This window comes from Thamnophis sirtalis, unplaced genomic scaffold (genome assembly GCF_051295495.1).
Source record: "Thamnophis sirtalis isolate CommonGarterSnake01/CBP01778 unplaced genomic scaffold, rThaSir2_p1.2 scaffold_2, whole genome shotgun sequence".
Classification (NCBI taxonomy): domain Eukaryota; kingdom Metazoa; phylum Chordata; class Lepidosauria; order Squamata; family Natricidae; genus Thamnophis; species Thamnophis sirtalis.
In genome coordinates, this window is record NW_028261382.1 from 154,445,591 (window position 1) to 154,460,580 (window position 14,990).

The following is a 14,990-nucleotide window of genomic DNA, read 5'->3' on the forward strand; positions in this document are numbered from 1 at the left end:
TGAAAGACAGTAAAGATCAAGTCCTGCTGTTCCTCTGAATTTCTGGAGTGTAGCATACTATTTTAGGGGGCTGCTGTTGTGTTGATCCTCAGTTTTCAGAAGGGACTGCATTCATGATCGTAATGGACAATGTTTTAATAGTTAATTTTGTCATCCATTATGTAAAATTAATAAAATACAACAGTACACAATAATATAGTTCTTCAAAATCGTGCATATGTTTTATAACACTGTTCATGGTTCTTCAGCTTTATTCAAAAAAGGCAAAAGATGCTTTTAATGCAATACATAGTTAAGAAATTTATTAGTATGAAATATAAAGTAATGGCTTCAACACTATAACTTAAGGGGTGGGTTAAAATTCATGAAAAATATACATTAATTGTTAAGGTTTTTTTAAATAAAAGGAATATGTGTCTGACTAATGGTTTTTTATAAATGAGAAATGGGAGAACCATTGCTTTTGTGACACCTTAAATTTCATTGGAACATTGTGGGTTGGATACAATTTTTGTTTGATCAACCACAACATTCCTTAAGTTCTTGTGTATATGCCCTAAAGATTTTCTCCATTTTATATTTATCTTATGAATGATGACCACGATATTTAAATTTTAACATGACCGCTCTTGATTTTCTAAACAAATTGTTATAAATATTGCTATAAAATGATGAGCATTGCAATTATGTTAAAATGTTTCATTTTATAAATTTTCCAAATACATAACATTATTTCTATTTATATTAATTCATTCATTCCACAAAGAAAGCATTGTGATATTAATGTAAAATTTCTTTACTTTGCATATGACTTGAAGCCAAGTGGCTGTAGGCAGTAGAAAAATATATACAGATATTTTATGAACTGTCAGAAGAGTATTAATAGAGCTTATAATGCAGATATATTGTTGAATTAAAAACTATTATTAAAGACATAGCTTATGAAGAAGACACACACTGTAGGGGACTTAAAAAGATACAAGTTGATTAACAATTAGGTGCTTCATAACAGGTGCAGATTTACAACCATCGCAGCATCACATTTGCAAACATCACAGCTGGCTTCCAATAAACAAAGTCAATAGAGAAGCCAGCAGTAAAATTGGAAGTTGTAATCACATGATGTGTAACAATTGCTGCATAAATGTTGTCATAAATCCAGTGTGGTCAGGTGAAGTTTTGTTTAATGACTGCATCACTTAAGTGACAGAGTTGACGGTGCAAATGTGAGGTTTAAGGGAGAACTACCTATAGTGAAAAAGAGATTGCACAATAAAGATTTCTCTGGATTGTCTAGCAAATCACATTTTTTTAATTTTAATTCTTCCACTAAATTGAAATACTGTTAAGTTTTTCCTTAAAAATAATATCACCTTTACAGACAAACTGTAGTTATCATTAAACATATAAATCTATCAAAGACATTATATAGCATGGGAATGAGTGGACATTAGCCTATAATTAACATGTATAATTTTAATATGTTTAATTTACAGACTGATGACAGTAAAGCATCAGTTAGAGACCGATTTAATGCAAGGCAATTTATGTCATGGTTACAGGATGTAGATGACAAATTTGACAAATTAAAGGTACGTATCTTCATTGAACTCCTCCCAAAATATTTTTCCATTAAAAATTTCTAGCCATTAGACATGCTGCCCACTCTATCCATCTCTTTTGTGTTATTGCAAATTCAAGTAGAAATAGCATTTTATATTGCTCTTCTGCTAAAGAATGTCCCAAAATGTTTGTAGAGCTATTCTAAAAAGACTGTATTTGCTGTTAGATTTCAAATGTGAAAGGAATAGTAGCATAGCTGATATCATAGCATTTATATCCACATTTCTGTTCTATACGCTAATCAAAACTGTTTTATATGATACTGAGTTAGAAGGAGCAGTTCCCAGTTTCCATGCATGTAGGAAGCTTTTCCATCCTTTATTCTGAGTTTAATGCAATACTAGAAGAATTGTGTAGTGAGATATTTCTCCCACTGACTAGATGAGTGAGCCAATGGTGGTCATTGTACACTTTAGAACAGGGGTATCAATCTGGCGGCCCATGGACCAGATTTGTCATGCAGCTCCATGAAGGTGAAAAACATTACGATACGTCATGTGACAGGAACATGATGCCACGAGTTTGACACCCGTACTTTACAGTATAGCAGAATTCTAACTCAGATATTCTTCATACACTTTTCCAAGTACACAGTCAAGACAAATAAATACATTCAACCACTTTTGTTTCAGTGGAAGTTAAAAAGCAAATTTCCTCCTAATTTAAACAGAACCCTATTTGAAGGAAACAATATACAGTAAAATTTTAGGCTATGTGTAAAGGAAGCTAATGTGCCAAAAGCACATCACTGCAGCAGGAAAACAGGTGAGAACATTTTCAATGTTACTAGCTATAATAGCTAAAACAAATCTCTAAATTAAGCAATTCATAAGCAGTGAATCTACACCAATCCTATAATTATATTTGCAATTTAAAGATGCACAGAACATTTCAGAATCAAAATGTTTTATCTGTGGATTGTCTTGTTTAGACTTTGGAATGCAATTCTGACCCAGTGTCCCAGAAGCTATCTAGTTTACAATGTCCAATTTTGAGGTGGGAACAGTTAATTCTATGTCAGACCAGGATATTCTGAAAAGGAAATGCTTCAACTATAGATATTTTGCATATTTCCAGTGCAGTTCAGAGATGACAAAGCAAAGATGAGGTCTATAGGGCACCCATAAAAACTTTCATTCCTGTTTTTTGGAATCATATCACTAGAATCTTAATTGTGTTAGAGTGTAACTTGCATATATAAATGGTTTTTTTTTTTTTAAAATGGTGCAAAATGTACTTCTGCATTTTTAAAAGGAAACAGTTAAGGCAAGACCCATCAACTTTAGACAATAGAAAATATGCAGAAATACATGGTACAAAGTAAAACCCATTGAAATTAATACAGATAGTCCTTGCTTACCAATCACTGGCTCAACCATTCAGAATTACAACCATGTTGAAAAAATAATTTTAGAACTATTTATGACTTTCACAGTACCCCTCAGTCACAATGGTCATCATTATAGTCAACTTTCATTCTCCCTTATCTAATCTGTTGTTTTCCTTTTTTCCCTCCTTGCAGAGAGATTGGAGAAGAATGAATTAGAACAGATTAAGCATGCACACGAAGGGAATACACACCAAAATCAATGTACTGGTCCTGACAGCCATGAGTGCACTCAGCAACAGCTAATATTTTTCACATAGTGTGCCTGCTTACTCTCTTTTAATCCCTTCATCTCCAATTGCTTTGCTCTGCATGGGGAGTAACAGAATTAACTTCCCTGCAGCTCTTTCCACACCCAAACAGAAAAAGATGGGCAGCATGACCTAAACTGGCTGGCCAAACTGCTTGTTGGGCACCTTCTTTCTGCAAGTATGTTGAGATAGACATTTCAGCTGGGTGCAATTCATAATATCAAAGAGGCTATGAAAATGCCCTTTTGGGTCCCTTCAGATCCTGGGCCAGCCAAGACGAGATACCCAAAAGTTAATGGATGTCTTTTTGAGGCAAATGCAAATCTCCCCCGTGGACAAGAAAAAATAAAGGAACTTGTCAGGAGCAGCAAACAAGAGCCACCTCACTACTCTGCTCCACTTGGGAGTTGGTGTGCAACAGAACCCTTAGTGAAGACCCATTGTTAACCACTCACCTTTCCTCAGTTTCAAGTACCATATTGGACTAGGGTTGCCATATGCATGACCAGCAGCCCTCATTTCTCTTACTGATATTTTCCCATTCAAATGCGCTGCCCTACCCAGGTTTGCAAAGTAAGAAAGAGGAAATACCTACATATCTCTCTCTCTCTCCTGCCCTGTCAATATCCAAGTCATTTCTCCATGACAAGTGATTTATGTCCTGTTTCCCTTCATTGAACAGAAAGATTGGGGATTAAAGGGTTAGAAGAGAGTAAGGAGGCAGAAAGTGGGAAATATATTTAGCTATTTGCCAAGCATGCTCACAGCTGTCAGCACCAGTAATTGTTTTTGAACTGTATTCCTTGTATGCCTTATTCTCTTCTAATCCCTTCCTCTTCAGTGATAGAAGCAATTTTTTAATTACATAGTGCTGAGGTAAGCATTACAAAGGCAACGGTTAGCAGGAAGACAAAAGACAACAAAAAGTGTGAAATTATTACTCGTGTCAGTTTCAACCCAGAAAGCACAGTCATGGTCATGTGAATCCACTTTATTTAGTAACCAAGTTGCTAGTCCCAATTGTAATTGCTAAACTAGGACTACCTTTAAGTGCATGTAGAATTAAAGCCTAAAAGTGCTATTGTTTTAGAGGATAGATTGTACTATTTTTTAAATTATTTAAACACAAGAGTATTATTAAAATTAATATTCAATACAGTACTTGCATTATTATTAATATTATGTATTAAACTTTTAAAAGAAACCTGTAGATAAATCTTGGAATAGGTTATGAGAATCAGGCCAAATCATTTCACAAGTCTAATCAACCAGTGGATTGCCAAAGTAATAGTTCTTGTATTAATAGAAGTACAGTGTGCTTATTTATATAGAAGCTTGCTTGAACTAACTAAAGATTCTTCTATTTATTTTGAAATAGACATGTCTCCTGATGAGGCAGCAACATGAAGCAGCAGCTTTAAATGCTGTTCAGAGACTGGAATGGCAGCTTAAACTACAAGAACTTGATCCTGCAACTTACAAATCAATCAGCATTTATGAAATCCAGGAATTCTATGTTCCTCTTGTGGATGTTAATGACGACTTTGAGTTGACACCTATATGACAGCTAGAATTTCTTGCTATTACAGCTCAAGACTGTGGGATGCTTAAATTACAGCACTAAAATGGAATACTGCCTTTATCAATATTCTATGTATTCCTTCTGAAATGTGCCCCAAATCTCATTCAGTATTGCACATATAAATACCATTTATTAATAAATGGTATTATTTTAGCCTCTGGGTTCAAAAAGCATCTACTCAATAAATCTATCTATGACAGTCTTTTACTCAAGATTTAACAGCGCTGGCAGCTGTAAGTCCACCAAAAAGTCTATTTAAAACTTCAGTGGTTTTTATTATTAAACATACAAAAACAACAAAAACCTATGGAAGAACTTTTAAGTTTGTGGGAATGTGCAGAATGAGAGAGTATTCATCTTACATAATTTATAGGTTGCTGTACAGTTTTCTTTTTGAAAAAAATGTTATATTGTTTTCATTTTTTAAAATAACTTATTTTATACATATTGTGCAAATGTAAATATTCTTATATTTAATGTTCAGCCCTGTACAAAAATAGATATTTTAATTGTAAAACTGTTTTGTCTAATGTTTATTGGACCAAAATTGTTGTTGTTTCTTATATGTAATGTACAAACGGTTTTATTTTAGAAGCATGGTGTTTGATTTAGCTGCTTGTTCATCACCATCACTGCTAAGATTTGATTGAGTGGTACTGCATGCTAGCTCAGTTGAATTTTTCCCCTACTACAGGGTATCTAACTGATTGAAATATTTGTTACCAATCCAATATACTGCTTTGTACAACATCCATTCATTCAGAGAAATTTGCATGAATCCCTTTTCATTGTAGTTTGTTGCAGTGCTTATTGGATTATGTCTTAACTCCACAGAGCCATTTGTCATTTGCTCTGCTGCTACAATGCCATATTTGTGACTTAACTTGAAAAGAGTATTTTGTTTAAAATCTTTACAAGATTAAAAAACCAGCTCTTACATCCTGGTCTCTAAAGGAGTTTTTCAAGTGTCCAATTTATTTCCTTTTACATGCCTCTCAATGAGAAATCTTAAATTGTATATTGTCTATTTTAATATTCCCTGATAGAAACATATGTAAATAACTGTAAATAACTATGTTTAATAAATTCTATTGGTCATGCTAACAGATGTTTGAATCCTTGTGATTGTGAAATTTTCATTTTTGAAGTTTTATACAATTTGACAAATAAATCCTTGAAAGTTCCATGATAAGATTGTACTTGTATATTCCTATTATTTGTGAACATATAATTAATATATTGCTATTATGTCAGCAAAATGCCTGCCACTGTGATGGGGAGCATATAGAAGGCCTTGAGTTTTGGAGTCAGGAGAATCAGCCTTGCCCTAGCAGAGCTTTGGAGCTTTCAAAAGGCACTGAGTTTTCACACTTCCTTTCTTAATCAGCATCACTGGAAATGTTGCTTTTGGGATATTAAGAATGTTTAGAAAGACAAGTTTTATTACAGCTCTCCAAACATCTACAGTATATTGCTCTCCGCAATCTTATTTGGCAACAAAGTAGTGATAAATTTAAGACTGTCTCTTACTCGAAAACTGAGTTAAAAATAAAGAGATAGGATACAATTGAGAATCAGGCTATTTTGTATATGGATTTAAATTTACAGTATAATATAATACAATAATGATAAAGATGTTACACAGGATTTACAACTGAAACTGATTTAACATTTTAAACGTTAAAAGGACACACAAATCGGAAGAATGACTTGGATGTGTGGATTTCAACTTCAATATCTTTCTTATTTTGGATTTACAAGAGATGTATTATACCTTTGAAGGAATTCCTGAAAAAAGATGAATTAAAAGAAATCAGCTCCTAGAGCAATATTTAAAATGAATGAACATTAAACTTTTAAAATTAAAAAGATTTATAAAGTTGACTTATTCGGCAAGGTTAAAGTGTGTGTGCATCAGGGACGTGCAGTCACTAGAGGCAAGGGAGGCGGAGCCTCCCCAGTCTCCTGAGAGAAAGGAAAGTTTTAAATTTTTTTTTTTAATGAATTAAAGCCAGGATAGTTGCTACTAGATTTCAAGTCACAGTGGCTTGGTGTCTGCTCTCAGTGTTAACTAGGAGGAGGCCAGAGAATTCGGGGCCTCTTTTGCTTAGGGAATTTTTCGCTTTTTAAAAGTTAAGGCGGAGTTAAAAAGCAAAAGATTTAATATGCAAAAGAGGCACTGATTCTCCCGCCTCCTGATCTGGGAGCAGCGAATCATGTCTTGCACTTGAGCGACTGCGCAAGTGCAAGGGTGATTCTGGAGAGGTTTTTCTTTCACCAGCCACCATTTCTTCTGCAGCCAGCCCAGCACCGAGCGGGGAGGACGAGGAGGAGAAGAGCGGTGAGCCCTTGTGGCTGGCTGGGGAGGGACTCACCGCTCTTCTCCCAGCCAGCCAGCCACTCACCCCCACCCGACCTGCTCCCTGCCTGGCCGGCCAGCCGGCACAAAGACTCACCGCTCTTCTCCCAGCCAGCCAGCCACCCAACCTGCTCCCAAGAATGTCAGCGGGGACGGAGGAGGCGAGGCGGCAGAGGCGAGAAGCAACACCCCCGCCGCTGTGTCCGACAGGCATCTCACGTTTATGTCCATCATAAACGAGAGACGCCTGTCGGACACAGCGGCGGGGACGTTGCTTCTCGCCGCTGCCGTGCTCTTGCCTCACCAACGGTATCCCTCACCGCACGTCACTGGTGTGCATGTATGTGTATTTTCTTTCCTAGCATATTTTAATGGTGTGTTTTTACCAAGAATGAATAAGGCTTTAAAGGTTTGTTTATATACAAAATATGGGAAGAATATATTTCTTCTTGTATTAGAGAAAGTGATAAGCTATGGTATCAAAATGGAAGGAAAGTGTTAAATTTCCAAGAGTTTATGAGAGATGATAGGAAATTAATTTGTGGTACCTTATTTGATGGAATTAAATTTCAATATGTTGTTATTTCTGATAGCTCGTAATGGAAATTTCTGATTAACTATGAATGATAAAAGCTCTGAAGATGTCTTTATAAGACAAAGGAAGTTTTTTTTTGAGAAAATGATATTACCATATAAAGTAAACAAAGAGTATGAAATTTATGGAAATGGAATGGAAATGGCCTTATAACACCAGATTTATGGGCAGAAACATTTGCTTCTCTAAGATGTCTTTCTTCTTTGGCATTGTTTTACCGTGGCACGACATAACCGCGAACGTCAAAAGCGCGCCAACAACACCGCGGCGCTAAAACCGCGATGTCAAAAGCGCGCCGACAACAGTGCGCCGACAGAAGCGCGATTTAACTTAAGGTAAGGGTTAGGGTTAGGGTTAGGTTTAGGGTAGGTTTAGCGTTAGGTTTAGGGTTATTTTTAGGGTTATGTTACAGCGCGCTTCTGTCGGCACGCTGTTGTTGGCGCGCTGTTGGCGCGCGGTTTTGACGGTGCGGTTTTGTCACCGCGCTTTAGTCACACGCGCTTTAGTCTACCGCGGTTTTGTGGTGGAACTTTATGTTACTAGTAATCTCCGAAAACTAGAGGCAGTCACAATTGCTGATGATCACTTGATCAAGGACACTTGATCAGCACCTGTCTGCTACTTAGCTTTTTCATATATATATGGAACCAGTAAGGATATACCTAGTTTTTCACACATGGGTTCTCCATTTTGGTTTTCTTTTTGTAAAATAAATAATCACATGTTGGTTGTCATTATAAAGCCCTTCATAGCATATAGGATGGTTTTGGGGGGACCTCCGATCTCCAGTTGTTCTTGTCCATCTCACTCTATTTACCTTTCTTATAGAATGTAAAAGTTTTGCTCCTTCCTCCTATTTTCCTTTCAACAACAACCCTGTGAGGTGTGTTAGGCTGAGAATGACTGGTCCAGGTCACCCAGCTGGATTCCATATCTAAAATGGGACTAGAACTCAGGCTTCTGATTTCTAGGCCACCACCTTAAATAGCAATAGCAGTTAGACTTATACCGCTTCATAGGGCTTTCAGCCCTCTCTAAGCGGTTTACAGAGTCAGCATATCGCCCCCAAAATCTGGGTCCTCATTTTACCCATCTCGGGAGGATGGAAGGCTGAGTCAACCCTAAGCCGGTGAGATTTGAACCGCTGAACTGCAGATAGCAGTCAGCTGAAGTGGCCTGCAGTACTGCACTCTACCCACTGCACCACCTCGGCTCCTAATCACTACATCAGACTGGCTTTTCTCAGTTCCTTGGTGTAGTTCTTGTTGAGAACTCAGAAAGTCCTCGACTTACGACCTGGCAGCTAGCAACAAGCCAGGCGGCACCCTGATTGGCTGGGGCACGGCGTCGCTTGTTGCTAGCCACTAGGGGCACGCTCATTGGCTATCCCTGCTTGACAGGTCCGTTTAAATAGCTGTCAAGCAGGGAAGTTGCTGAATTGCCTGTAAATAGTTACCGTGAATAAACTGCTTGTTCTGTCAGTCCTGGCGCCAGTCTCGTCCTTCCGTCGATCCTCAAAACTGGCGATAAGGGCGGGATCGTGGCGATTCCAGTAATCGGTGCCTAGGACGAACGAGAGGGCAATAAGCCACGAAGCCGCTCAAACTGCGGAGCATCCGCTGGCTCTTCAATCCAAACATTTTTTTTCTTCACCTCACGTCGCAACCTAGAGATGGCAGCTCTTCCATCATTTGCCCTGTTTGGAACCTCCGGCGAGTCGTGGGCCGGGTTTCTCGAGCGCTTTGAGTGCTACCTTATAGCCTCAAAGAATCATAACCTGCCACCGGAGAAGAAGTGCAGTTTCTTCCACAGCTGCTGTGGCCCGGCTATGTTCGCCTCAGCGAGAGCCCTGCCTTCTCCTCAGCCGCTTTATCAACTCAGCTGGGAGACGCTGATGGCGAAACTAAAAAACCATTACGCTCCCACCCCATCGCAAATCGCCCACCGCTACGCTTTCTGCCAATGCGTGCAGAAACCAGCGGAATTGATCAGCCAATTTCTGCAATCTTTACGCATAGCGGCGATTCAATGTGACTTTGTGGACTTGGAGGACAATCTTGTAGAACAATTTGTCTGCGGAGTCAAAGACATTCGCCTCAGACGCTGTCTCCTGGATCACCCGGAGATCACCTTACAGCAGGCCGTAGACGAAGCCAGAGCAGCCGAGCTCTTGGAGCTGTCCACGGCCGACATGCAGCGACTTCAGACTTTCCCTCCTCCTCTCCCTCCTCCGCTTCCTCCTCCTCTCCCTCCTCCTTGCCCTCCTTCGGCTGCTCATGCCTGCCTCGTCGATGAGCTTGTGCCGCTCGTGGAGCCCGACTGTGAGCATGTGGCTCAGTTCCATGCTCAACCTAGATGGCCTCCCCCTCAGCCGGCGTTCCAGCCTCGTCTGCTTGTGTGGGCTGCGGCGGCATTCACACCCGTTCTGCATGCCCCTTCAAGGGCACCGTCTGCCATCATTGCAGCAAGAAAGGCCACATCGCACAGGTCTGCCGTGCCTTGCTGCCTGCGCCTTCCTTCCTTCAGCAGCCTGCCGTTTCCCAACCGCAACCGCGCCGCCAGCCTCCGCGGCCTGTGCGGCGGGCTGAAGATTGCTACACGGTGGCCCAGCCTGACCTTGTCAGGGAGACCGTCAGCCAGATGTCCGCGGGGGCAAGGAAGGTCTCTGCTGCCCTTCACCTGGAAGGTCAGCCCTGCAGCATGGAAGTGGACTCCGGCTCCTCCTGCTCCCTGCTTTCCTGGTCCACCTTCTCCCACCTGTGTCCCCGAGTCAGCCGTGACCAGCTGCAGCTGGTGGACACGTCCCTCAGAGACTACCAGGGGACTCTTATTCCCACCCTGGGTTGTTTCCCCATCTGGGTTGAATTGAATTGAATTTGAATAGATTTGTATGCCGCCCAATCCCGAAGGACTCTGGGCGGTTTACATAAAAACAATCAAAATATTAAGAAGATTAAAAACACAAAACAATACAATTTAAAACAGGAAAACACAACATGCACTCAGTTATAATGGGGCTGGAGTTCAGTCAAGATCAACAGCCCCAGGCCTGCCGAAACAGCCAAGTCTTAACAGACTTACGGAAGGCCAGGAGAGTGGGGAGGGTCCGGATCTCAGAGGGTAGCTCGTTCCAAAGGGCCGGGGCAGCAACAGAGAAGGCTCTCCCCTGGGGAGCCGCCAGATGGCATTGTGTAGCTGACGGTACCCAGAGAAGGCCCGCCCTGTGCGATCTTATTGGGCGCTGGGAGGTATGTTGCAGGAGGCGGTCACGGAGATATCCAGGTCCTAGGCCATGTAGGGCTTTATAGGTAATAACCAGCACCTTGAAGCGTGTCCGGAGACCGATGGGAAGCCAGTGCAGCTCGCGGAGGATAGGTGTAACATGGGTGTACCTAGGTACACCCAGTATCGCTCGCGTGGCTGCATTCTGGACCAATTGTAGTTTCCGAACACTCTTCAGGGGCAGCCCCATGTAGAGCGCATTACAGTAGTCGAGCCTTGAGGTGACGAGGGCATGAGGGCATGAGTGATCATTTGGAGTGCCTCCCGGTCCAGGTAGGGCCGCAACTGGTGCACCAGGTGAACCTGTGCGAAAGCTCCCCTGGTCACAGCTGACAGATGATGTTCTAATGTCAGCTGTGGATCCAGGAGAACACCCAAGTTGTGGGCCCTCTCTAAGGGGTGTAAGATTTCACCCCCCAGGATTAAGGGTGGAATATCTGGACTATTTTGGGGGGGCAACATCCAAAGCCACTCAGTCTTGTCAAGGTTGAGCACAAGCTTGTTCATTCCCATCCAGACCCTAACAGCTTCCAGGCACTGGCACATTACTTCCACCGCTTCACTGAGTTCGCACGGGGTGGACAGATACAGCTGGGTATCGTCCACATACTGGTGGTATTTGATCCCCTACCTGCGAATGATCTCACGCAGCGGCTTCATGTAGATGTTAAATAGGAGGGGGGACAGGACCGAACCCTGCGGCACCCCATATTCAAGGGGCCTAGGGGTCGACCTCTGTCCTCTGACCAACACCGACTGCGACCTGCCAGAGAGATAGGAGAACCACCGCAAGATGGTGCCTCCCACTCCCACCTCTTCTAGCCGTCGCAAAAGGATACCATGGTCAATGGTATCGAAGGCCACTGAGAGGTCAAGAAGCACCAGGATAGAGGAATGCCCTGACTATGGGGACTTTCACGGTCACCTGTCTTGATAGTGCAAAAGCCCCTGCTAGCCCTGTTAGGGTTAGATTGGTTCCCTCCCCTGGGTTTGTCAATTGGGGGGATCCATTGGGTGGGTGCCTCCGCCCCCACCCCGGATGACGTCTTCGCGGAATTTGCGGACGTTTTCGATGGCCAACTGGACTCTTACAAGGGCACCCCCATTTCCTTCAACCTCGATCCCCAGGTTGCACCTATTCGGCTGAAGGCTCGCAGGGTGACTTTTGCCTTGCGGGCCAAGGTTGATGCCGAACTTGATAAGCTGCTGGCGCAGGCATCCTGGAACCCATCGACCATTCGCGATGGGAGACCCCAATTGTGGTCCCTGTCAAGCCCGATGGGTCGGTCAGGATCTGCGCCGATTACAAGTCGACAATCAACCTTGGCCTCCAGGCAAACCGCTATCCAGTCCATGTTGTGCAGCACCTGCTCCATTCCTTGGGGCGGGGCTGCACCTTTGCGAAACTGGATATGGTGCAGTCCTACCAGCAGCTCCCGGTGGATGATGATGCAGTGGCTGTCCAAACCACCGTCACCCATCGTGGGGCTTTTCGTTGTCGCCGCCTCCAATTCGGCGTTTCCGTAGCCCCGGGGATCTTCCAGAGCCTCATGGAGCGCTTGCTCCATGGGCTCCCCAGTGTGGTTCCGTATTTCAATGATGTTCTGATTGCTGCTTCCAGCCGCTCAGAACTCATCAAAATGCTCAGGAAGATCCTCCTCCGTTTTAGGGGCGCAGGCTTGAAATTGAAGCTCAGCAAATGTTCTTTTGCTGTTCCTAGGGTGGAGTTCTTGGGCTTCATGATTGACGCCCAAGGGATCCACACTACACCTTCAAAGGTTGCAGCCATCAGGAACGCCCCCACTCCCTCCTCCAAGGTGGAGCTGCAGGCGTTCCTGGGGCTTCTCAACTTCTACGCGCTGTTCGTGCCGCACGAGGCGTCACTTGTTGAGCTGCTGCATTGGTTGCTCGACCGATCTGCGGCCTGGTGCTGGGGCAGCCGCAAAGTGCATGCGTTCGCGGCTGTCAAAGACATGCTTACGTCAGCGGCTGCCTTAGTGCAGTACAGTGACAAGCTGCTGCTGACGTTAGCCTGTGACGCCTCCCCCTATGGTCTGGGGGCTGTCCTGAGCCATGTCCTCCCAAATGGCTCGGCGGCCCCTGTGGCTTTCTACTCCCGGACACTCTCCTCTGCGGAGCGCAATTACAGCCAGATTGACAAGGAGGCTCTGGCTGCAGTGTCCAGAAGAAATTAAGAAATTCCACGATTATCTGTATGGTCGGTACTTTACACTTGTCACGGACCACAAGGCTCTCCTTGGGCTTCTGGCCGGCGACAAGCCGACCCCTCCCATCCTCTCTCCCAGGATGACCCGCTGGACGGAGTTCCTGGCGGCGTATTCCTATACGCTGCTCTACCCTCCTGGCAAGCAGCTAGGGCATGCTGATGCCCTTAGCCGCTGCCCCCTGCCTGTCTCCGACCTGGTCCCGGTGCCATCCTTGTCCGTTCTTTCGATCGCCTCCTCGGGTCTTCCCCTCACCGCTGCTGACGTGGCGGCCCACACCAAGGCCGACCCGGTTTTGGCTCAGGTCTGCTCCTGGGTCCTCCATGGGTGGCCTCTGGGGAAGTTGGCTGACAGTTTCCGGCCCTTTAAGGCCCACCAAGCCGAACTGTCTCTCCATAGTGGGTGCCTTATTTGAGGGGACCGGGTGGTGATCCCTCCCGTTCTGCGATCTCAGGTTCTGTCTCTGCTCCACAAGAATCACCCAGGCATAGCATGCATGAAGGTGTTGGTGCGCAGCTATATCTGATGGCCCTTGCTGGACGCTGAGATTACAGCCTGGGTTGGCCGTTCTTCTACCTGTCAGCTCTCCCGTCCCGCTCCCCCAACGGCGCCTGCTCGAGAGTGGGAGGCTCCAAGAGGCCTGTGGTCTCGTATTCACGTAAATTTTGCCAGCCCCTTTCACGGCCAGACATTCCTGACAGTCCTCATGGCCTCCACCACAGCTGAGAGTACTGTCAGGGCCCTGTGCCGGTTGTTCGCAACCCACGGGTTGCCGGACATGGTGGTCTCGGACAATGGGCCCCAATTCGCTTCCACCACTTTCCAGGAATTCCTGGCCTTGCAGGGTACCACCACCACCACCAGAGCCCACCACTCCGTACCATCCGGCCTGCAATGGCCGGGCAGACCGTGCGATCCACTCGGCCAGATGGACCGGGGCGATTGGCCAGCGAGGGTGGCGGTTTACCTGCTAAGCCAACACTCCACTCCCTGCCCAACGACCAACAAAAGCCCCACGGAGCTGTTGATGGGTTGGCGCTTGCAGACCCTTCTGGATAGGCTTCATCCTCTCTATTCAAGGGAGCAGCCATGCACCCTGGGGGTTTCCCCTCCCCGCTCCTTCCTGGTGGGGGATTTGGTTTGGGCCCGCTCTTTCTCTGGGGACGCTAAATGGGTGGCTGCCTTTATTCTGTCCATAACCCGTCCCGGTTCTTATAGGGTCGGACTGGCCAATGGATCCGAGTGGAGGCGCCACGTGGATCAGTTAAAGAAGCGTCTTCCCACTGAGACCGGCGCCCCTTCTGATCCAGGGGCCCATGACACAGCTGCCTTCCAGCCTGTCCACAGATTCCAGCTTGAGGCCTTTCCCCAGGCAGGCCTCTCCTACTCCGATGTTACAGGACTTCCTCCTGCCTGTTCTTTTCCTCAATCCAAGTTTCCATGTCCAGATTCACACTTACGGGCCTTTCCCCAGGCAGACCCCACCTATCCGGACGCCTCCTGCTAGCCGACTCCCCAGTTCAATCTCAAGCCAATCCGGCCCCATTCCCCAGTTACAACGCTTGTACTTCACCAGTTGCCGCCTCCCAGCACAATGACTCCACCCAAGTTGCCGCGCCCCCTCGACCCGGCTTACCTGTTAAGTTGCGCCCGCCTTCTGGGCCATCCCAAGATGGCGTCACTCGG

General features: G+C 44.7%; 1 protein-coding gene across 7 annotated transcripts in view; it reads left to right on the forward strand.

The window, feature by feature from the left end:
* Positions 1 to 5,947, forward strand: part of ANKRD12 (ankyrin repeat domain 12) — a 67,355-nt gene extending 61,408 nt beyond the window's left edge. For all 7 annotated transcript variants that reach the window (XM_087707282.1, XM_087707286.1, XM_087707281.1 and 4 more), the window contains 2 exons: positions 1,497 to 1,592; positions 4,640 to 5,947. In XM_087707282.1, coding sequence (XP_087563408.1) covers positions 1,497 to 1,592; positions 4,640 to 4,825 — 282 coding nt within the window. In that variant the 3' untranslated portion in view covers positions 4,826 to 5,947. The remainder of the gene's footprint in view (positions 1 to 1,496; positions 1,593 to 4,639) is intronic.
* The last annotated feature ends 9,043 nt before the right edge of the window (positions 5,948 to 14,990 follow it).